The following is a 9,341-nucleotide window of genomic DNA, read 5'->3' as shown; positions in this document are numbered from 1 at the left end:
CTGATGGTATGAGGAAGGGCTTGAAGCCAACGGTAGCTTAACTTAAAAGTCGCCAACCTAGGAAAATTCTCATAGTAGTGAAGTAGTACACTACTCAAGTTATTGTCACTCAAGTCCAAATAAGAGAGACCTCATTTGGAGGCTTCGCCTAGGGCCTCAACTTCTCTTGAGCCGCCCTTGTCCCGCGCCCCCCGAGCTTATTGAACAAAGGAGTAATTGGTCACAACAAAAGCGGTTGCAGTGATATATAGTGGTTGTGGTGGTGGAGGGGTGCATGGCAAAATAACAGTGAGGGAAGCAGGGGCGAATGCCTAGGAGAGGACAGAAGAGAAGGTATTTCAGGTGGAGCTCGAACAAGTGATGACAGGGGAGGAAGCTTCATCGGTTTTGTTTCCCCCCTCACCCTCCCTCTCCCTCTCTCTTTCTCTCTCTAAACTGACATTTTTGCAATTTTGGCACTCAAACAGAGGTTTTTTTATTCAACCACAAAATGAGGTTTTAAAAGATTGAATTTCTATAGTAAATTACTTTTTGAAACAGTTTTTTCATGGCATCTGATTTTTTCAGTGGACAATAACTTAGACAAGGGGTTTGACCAAAGAACCTAATTTTTAAGGCAACAAAATGATAAAAACGTCAAGAAAAAAAATTAATTGGCCAGATTTTATCATATTTTGAACATGTTGGCCATATTTTTCCGTTCTTGGCCAAAACACGGAATGGTGCCAAAGGGAGTGCCATCTACGTTTTTGTTAGAAAGATGTATTCTTGTAGGAAAACATCAATAGTAACTATGCGGTGCTTCTAACAGCAGGTAATAAATACTAAGGTGATTAGAAATAAAATGTTGAGTTATTTAAAAACGGCTGCCTTGTTTATCTGACAGTTGCAAAAAGCCATATAGCGTTTCAATTATTTCATTTAGCTGTTTTTTCCATTTATGTTTCAAAAGTTGAGCTTTTTTTAGTCAAACCAAATGGCTAAATAGCCTCATTATTGATTTCACTAATGAAAGAGCATAAGTGGAGTTATTTGTTCATAACAAAGACAACAAAAATTGCAATTTTACACCTCTAGTGGGTATTTAAAATGCATTCAAATAATGCAGGCAGTTAGATGTAATAACCGCGGCTTTTGGTAAATAGTTCATACCTTAGGTGGCTTTTTATAAATTACTCCACAATTTATTCTAATTCCAAAGCACTTGGTATGAGAATGTATGAGCAGTTTGCCAAGAAAACTTTTGTCAATAATTGGATTTTATTTAATAGATTAATTAGATCTCAGCATTCTTGATGGATCCCATAAAATGCATGGGAAGTACAACTACTACAACTGAATGTAGCCGTTTTCAATCATCCACTGGAGGCTCCAGTGCTGGTTCACGTTCTTGAACGTCCAATAAGCCCATCCAAATGAGGCTCTCCCGTACACTTCCAGCTGAGCTTTTGCAAACCTCTGAAACTCTTCTTTCGTTGCATTCCTCACTTGCCACTCAGCCACCCATTCGCCTTTTGTTTTGTTTCCCATATATCATAGAAAGCAAATCAAAATTTACTATATGTGAAATTAATGAAACGAGAAAGCTATTGAAAATGAATATGATGAATATGGTTTTTCTGTTTTCTCCCTCACTGTGAAGCTGTTCAGGGTAATTGTAGCCATGAGTGTTGAGGCTTAGTTGTATCCATAGTGACAAATATCGCGAGATTTATGAAAATCTTGCCAGAAATCACTTAAAAGTTTAAAACTGCAATATCTCACAAGATTTTAAAAATATCACGAGCTTTTATAAAAAAACATAAATACCGTGATTTAAATGCAAAATTTACATTTTAAATGGTTATTTATCATGAAAAATACTGTATATTTATTTTTAAATAATTTTTATTAATATTTTCTTATAAAAAATAAATTTTAAAATTTAAAATTTATTTTTTTATTGCCAAGATTTTGCTGAAAAAATTGCGAGATTTATGAAAAATTTTCAATTTCTCACGAGTTTTTGAAAAACAAGATTTTGCCGATAAAAAAGTTTGTCACTATGGTTGTATCCCAAAAGCAAAGTTGTGAACAACCCTACATGCACGGAAGCAGATCAGGTCATGCTGAACATGAGCGTTTTTGCTCATGCCGACATTGTGGCCATCCGATTTGCATTTTAAAAAGCTCAAAAGTCAACAAAACCACGTGTCATTCATCCAAAATGCAAACAAACGGTCACGATGTCGGCATGAGCAAAAAACACTCATGTTCAGCATGACCTGATCTGCTTTCTACATGCACTCAGCATGAAACTTGGTGGCACAACTATTGCTTTTAAGAAATTGATTTGCTGCACTCCTCCAAACATTGGTCCCACGATCAAAGACACAAGGTCCCAAATCTCCAACAAAAGAGAGAGAGAAAGAGAATGACTAGACCCTAACATGGTATATACCTAAGCAAAAGTTGAAGTCCATATGTGTCCTCAGGCATGATTGATCTATTGTAGTTTGGAAGTGGGTTCACTCTTTTATCATCTCAATTGTAAATGGAAGGATATGTCCAAACTGGTGCATTATATGGACCCCAAAGAAGACAGTATCCAACCCTTTTTTATGCCCTCCTATTGATACGGCTAGCAATAGATGCCGGTCCTAAAAGTTTCATTCTGAACATTTTGAAAAACTAACCTGCCATAATTCATCATTCTTGCGAGGTTGGATCTGTTTGCTTTGTAGGAATTTAATACACATTGAGAACAAATATTCAGATATAAGAAAATAACTTTCTAGCTGAAGAACGATTTGATTGAAAAGTGTCTTTCTATTTATCTCTTCAGTTCCTCTCCTTTGGTATACCAAGTTTCATGTGACAAGTAAAGGCGACCATGCAAGGAACTTTCAAGGAGACACACGTTCGTTTAAAGGCAACCATCTTGGCTGGGGATTTCTCCAATTAATTGATACATGTTGGACAAGTACCAAATAGCATATGAAACTTGCTAATAAATATGCGTGATAATTATGAGATGCAATATGCATAGTGACAAATATATGTCATTTTTTAAAAACCTCTCTACTTTTTCATGAGATTTTCAAAAACCAATATAATCTTGGGAAATACGATATTTTCAAAATAGGTGTACTTTGAAGATATCATGTTTTTATTCCAACATTATCACTTTATTAATGTGATATATATACTTTTTATGTATTCAATAATTTTCTTATATTTTTATATATTCTCTTACATTTTTTTAAAATTTAAAGATACCCATTATATTTTTTTGAGATTTTTTTAAAGAAATACAATTTTTTTTTAATTTATCACAAGATTTTCCTTCGCTGAGAAATTCCCGATAACAAAATTTGTGACTATATATCGTAATGGTTGTTGGGGGATAGCCCTAACAATAACCTATTAAAGAGTTTTTTTTTTTTTTGAAAGAAAATAACCTATTAAAGGGATGAAAACACAATTATGAGAAACGAGACCGGGTCACCCGTGTGGCCAGTGGGGGGGGGGGGGGGGGGGGGTTGTGAAGGTGTTGAGTTGAAGACCCTCATTGGTGCATGGGTATATCCATAGATTTCAAAGGAGAGCCACGTAAGGCAGGGTGATCTGGGTGATACGAATCAGATACCATATGACAGATTAACATGACGTAGAGACATTATGTTGATATTTTAAATAATATTTCAATTATATATATTGATATAATTATCAAAAGTAGTTTTTTTATTGATGAAAAAATTGAAATTCTATTTTTGATAACCTGTATATTTGTGACCTAAATTGTAGCACCCACGGCTTTACCTGATCCGCTCTCATCAAACACAAGAAGAAATTAAAGGAGAATGAAAGGTACGTACCCACAAAAACGAGGGGGCCATTGGCGGAGGTCGCAGCGTTCAAATAAGCGGTTCTGTTGGTGTAGACAAAATCTATGTTTTGTTGTACGGTCATGCTATTGAAAACGTCGGAGAAAAGGTTGTAGTAATGGACGTCAATAACAGTTTTGGTGAGGCCACTGGTGATGGGGAAGAGCTCAGTTGGTCCTGGGGAGCTCAGCCTGTTGGACATGATGACATAGGCTGTGGGGGAGTGCCTCCTGACCGCAGCATATCCTGCCTTGTAATATTCAGTGATGACTTCAAGGGAGACCCCAGGAGCTGAGGGCTCGTTTATGAGCTCCACTGCCGCTAGGCTTGGGGAGTTTGCGTACCTACAACACACAACAATAATCTTTCCTCATTTTCAGTAGTATATATATATATATATATATATATATATATATATATATATATATATATAACTTTTTTTTGTTTACTTTCACATTTTTTTTGTGAATCTGACCTTATGCATGTGTTCTACTTACTTTTCCCAGTAGAAATCAGGGTTTAAATCAAGGTTGCAAGACTAGGAAGTGGAAGCGAAAAATGATAGGAGAAATGGAAGCAATAAGTGAGAAGCTATGTAGTTTAAAATATATAGGAAGTGAGAAGTGAGGAATAAAAAAAACAATATAAGAGTTAAATGAAAATAGAAATGGAATACAAATAAAAACTAAAATAAAAGTAGAGTTCGTAAATTTCATAATTTTTTAGTGTAAGAATTAAATTTTGAACAAAATCTAAAAATGATGACTGGCAATTTAGATAAAGCACATGAAAGTGAGTGTGAAGCATGAGAGAAAACACATAAAAACATGAAAAGTAGAGTGAGAGAACATATACAAAAAATAGATAAAGTGTATGAAAAACATTAGGAAAGCATGAAAAAATCAAGATTCTCATCAAGTTTTGAAAGCGAGGAGTATCGCACTTACAAAATGACTTTTTAGGAAGAAAGTTTTAAAAATGCAATTTGTTGTTGTTTGTACATACAAATGATAGAAACACTTAATGGTGGATGCAAAAAAATGGACAAATGTAACAGATGCGCGGTTGCACACCGTGCGTCCAAACAGCTTTAGCAGCAGTCTTGGATGGATGTTAAAGTCTTGGTTTCTTCCCAAGCCTTTAATAGTGGTCAAAATCGATGCTAAATTGTCTTTTGTGCAAAAAAATAGCTCTTGCCTCCGATAACAATGGACACTTTGTGCAACCACTGTTACGGGCTTCTCTCTCTCTCTCTCTCACACACACACACATATATATATATATATATATATATATATAGAGAGAGAGAGAGAGAGAGAGAGAGAGAGAGAGAGAGTGAATACTTGAGTGCTATGAGAGCACCCACCCCCACGTACTAGAAATCATAGTTGTAGGTTGTATCTTCCCAATCAGTCCTTGTGGATGTACTCAACATAGTTTATTCGATAGGAATCAAGATTTGGATCATGTTTTTTTGGACATAAAAATAGGATTTTTTAAGTCATCAATTTTTGATACATTGCGAACCATTGATTGTTAAAGGTCTTAAAAAACCTACATGTAAGCTATAATCACATGATCCACAACTTGTTTTCTACTAAATAATGCTTATATTATTTCAAAAAAATACTAAATAATGCTTAATTATCATATCTATAGGGTCTGATCAACAAAAAAAGTTCAAGAAATTTGAAAATCTAAAACTTCTATTAGGTGTGAGTAGGTTCTGAAGAGCACCCTATATATATGCACACACACGCACACACATGATTAAAATCCTCTCTTTTTGTGCTTGACTGCACTAACTTCATGAAGCCTTCAGCTCTTAGACCAGGACCCAAATGCCAGAGAAATTATTCTTGTCCTACAAAATAATTGTGAAGGCCCTGGATTTGATAAATTAATGGTTTCTAAATGTCTAGATAAATCTTGGTAATGATGATGTAAGATCGATCATAGGGCATACCTCGATGAGAAGAAGTCTATAACAGCAACGGTTTTGTTGATGCTTTCTTGTGTTGTTCTGAATTCTATGGTGCCATCTCTTGTTGCACTGTGTTCCCAACCATTTTGTGAATATTGTGGGGCATGGAGATCAATTATGACTTTAAGACCATATTTCCTGAATCAACACCATTTCTTATCACAATGTAAATGGCTCTTCACCAGAATACAAAACCATTTTAAAGTATAGCGTTTTAGATAGTTGCTGGCTTACTGTGCCCAGGAGAAGGCATTGTCCAAAATCTGTAGGGACCCCTGAACAAAAGGGGCGGGAGGTGTAGGATCACTGGCTGTCCACCACCCGACGGGAATCCTCACCGAGTTCAAACCATTATTTGCGATAAACTTGAAATCCTCTTCAACTATGAAAGCGTTCCAATGATCCTGCAGAAAACAACAAAACCAAACAAAACATATTGATCGAGGGTACCTAACACAAAAAAGCATTCTCATTTCACTCGTATAATTGTTTGATTGGAGAGACCCCGTTATATAATATAATGTTTGCTACCCTCGTGGGCAAGGAACCTGGAACCCCTGTTGGACATTTTGATTTAGGTCCAATCCTATGTTTGACCCGGTTTGACACTAATGAAGGTATTAGTGGGCCATTAGTGAGAATTAGTGGGGAAGGGGTTGTGTGAATGTGAAAGGGTTCACGTTGTCATGTATGTAACCCCTTGATGAGAGTAGCCAAGGTGTCCTCATTTTTCATTGGATTCAGGGTCCTGCTCACCATCGACTTGAAGGCTTGGGCTCATCATGGGCGTTGATAGGTTGAAGAGAACACTCGCACATTATTTTATCCATGGCGTCTACCATGTACTGTTGTTTTCACATTCTGGTTCTATTTAGAAGAACACCAACATTGAGTTATGGGTCCACTTATAACCCATAGGTCTTACTCCATCAGATCAAGGTACGAGATCCCACACTTGTTTTTTGCCATATCGGTCAGAGAACCGGTTCAACTGTAAATAATGCATGAACTCCTTTTCAGATCTGATCTGTTTCAATCATGATCTAGATCCAATTCTAATGGATCCTGGGTTTTACCCATATGGAGAGGTTGTTTTGATAAAAAAATCATATAATTTTGGCATTACTTACATGCATGACTTGGGGGGCTTTTTCAGATCCATAACCATTTGTTACTTGGAACTCCCCGCGAAGCGTCCCAAAGACGTTCATCACAAACACTGCTGTGCTGTTGTCTCCCCAACTTGGCTCCCCCTCGAAATCTGCTGTCACCATATCTTCTGTTTTCGCCTGCCATCAAATTTTCCACTTTGTTAGTTGAAAAGTACACTCAATAGCATTGACAATATGGATTTGCCAATAAGTTGGGTGCACTACCCACTAGAGCATCTTTCCCACATGGTTTCAAGTGTCATACTACGCCCTAGATCTTTTGAAAATATCACGATATTTTCAAAGGCCGACATATAACCGATATTTTCAAATATCACTCACTTCCATATAAAACATTTTATGGTATTTATATATTATTTATATTTTCTTTATTTTGATGTATTTTTTATGCATCTTTTGTACTTTATACATGCCGATATTTTTTCAAGAAAAACCAAAATTTCAAAAAAAAAAAAAACACGAGATTTTCTTCACCAAAGTTTTCCCAATAAAGGAGATTTGTGACTGGGTTCACTTCATGGAGGAACAGGGTGGGGGTAACATTTACCTGCAAAAACATTCCACTGGGGGCTTTGATATGAACTCTGTTTGGGTCATCAGATTTTCTGATAATTTGAAACGTTTCCGACGCCCCAGGTGTGACGGTGATTGCTGTGAGTGGACTGCTTGATCCTTGTCCAATATTGAGCCCAATAAAGCGTCCATTGAAGACTCGAAATTGAAACTTGTCCTCTGTGACCCTCCACAACTGCACCAATTGTAACAATTACACTCATTTTTATTACTCGTATACGTGCTCATGAAACCAGTTACCATAAATTGAGTATAGCACCCGCAATATTCACTATTGATTATATGATTTCACTCATCATAACCCCAAAACCCAACATTTTGATCTTTTGGCCATGGTTGGCGAAGTAGCCCGGTTGACTCCGCAACTCTGTTGCTAAGTCCGAGTCATAGACAGGTGAACAAGTCAAAACTCATTTTGAACCTAAACTTGGTCCAAAACCTCTCAAACTCAAGAAAGGCATGCACATATATATATATATATATATATATATATATATATATATATATATATATATATATATAGAGAGAGAGAGAGAGAGAGAGAGAGAGAGAGAGAGAGAGAGTAACCCGTATCTTCAAACGGGTAAAGTTTCCAAACATTTTCGGACACTTGTGCGTGCAGTTTTTTTAGCTTTTTTGACGGTCAAGAACCGCTGGTAAAGATCCGACACTCGCGTGCAGCCATGCATCCCAACCAAGTTTGACGAAAACCAGTTTGCTCGAAACGGGTTTTCGTGTATATATATATATATATATATATATATATATATATATATATAGCCAAAAACAAGTATTTGAACATAACAATATACATGTATGTATACCATGACAGATGAGCTGCACACCGAGTCAGGAGCTGGACTCCAAACAGTTTTTTGTGGGAATTACTGGGTCGACCAGTTATGCTGTGGAGAGAGGAAGTTTGAGGGTTTAATTACCTTGAAAGTTTCCCACCCAGAAGGGCTGGTTCTGTTGGCAACAATGATGGATCCGCCGCCACTCTCTGCACACAGATACTTCCCCCAAGCAGGCGACCTTAACTGAACTTGGGTGCCGTCCTGATGATCAACACACACTTATTACTCATCTTACACAACAGTAATGACTACTACGACCTCATTGCTTTGAAGCTTATCAAGGAAAAGAAAGGGAGTAGGAGGAGGAATATATGGTTTTTACCAATAAATCTTTGTTGGTATTCCATCGAACAGTGAAGGCTTTATCCACCCTTCTGTCACCAGCCACCCTCCAAGGTTAACCGCTTTAAACCTAAAATTGGGCGTCTCTCTCGAGTGCATCACTCTTACATGACAAGAGAGGTGAAATAGGAGTATTATTAGGGTTTTCAGACACCATGAGGAACGACTATAAGCACTCGTCATAATTTCCCCCTCTTCTTCCTTCCTTCCCAACCAACTCTCTTTTCTGAGGATGAAAACAATTAATCTGCACTGGTATTTATACAAGAGGTGGAAAGATTGATCGAGCCACGGGATTCATCCTTACAGTCAAACCATCAGTCGTTCAACGTAAGCTTGTTGAAAAAGGTGGTCAAGGGCCGGCACAGTAGCGTGTACTATTCAAACTAATGAGCTATCATGGAAGAAGATGCAATTTTCCTGCTGATCTTGTTTATCAGCATAAATGTGTGTGCCTCCAGAAGCGTTGACGCTGGCACACAGTGAAGTCATTGCCAACGTTTCCGGCAATTGGCATTGATTTTCGATAGAATACACATTTACAGTC

The 9,341-nt window shown here is 37.1% G+C and overlaps 1 protein-coding gene across 1 annotated transcript; it reads right to left on the bottom strand.

Annotated features, from left to right (window-relative positions):
* Positions 1-1,132: 1,132 nt before the first annotated feature.
* On the bottom strand, positions 1,133-9,020 carry LOC149816639 (putative glucan 1,3-beta-glucosidase A). The gene is given in 9 exon segments (XM_089987193.1): positions 1,133-1,511; positions 3,858-4,210; positions 5,833-5,988; positions 6,085-6,254; positions 6,981-7,139; positions 7,570-7,770; positions 8,534-8,653; positions 8,775-8,788; positions 8,791-9,020. Coding segments are annotated over 9 exon segments (1,542 nt in total). The 5' UTR covers positions 8,978-9,020; the 3' UTR covers positions 1,133-1,329.
* Positions 9,021-9,341: the final 321 nt, after the last annotated feature.

The sequence above is a fragment of the Nuphar pumila genome, chromosome 14 (assembly GCF_984573655.1).
Source record: "Nuphar pumila chromosome 14, dmNupPumi1.hap1.1, whole genome shotgun sequence".
NCBI lineage: Eukaryota > Viridiplantae > Streptophyta > Magnoliopsida > Nymphaeales > Nymphaeaceae > Nuphar > Nuphar pumila.
Note: the sequence above shows the minus strand (reverse complement) of the source record. Positions and strands in the feature narration are given on the sequence as shown.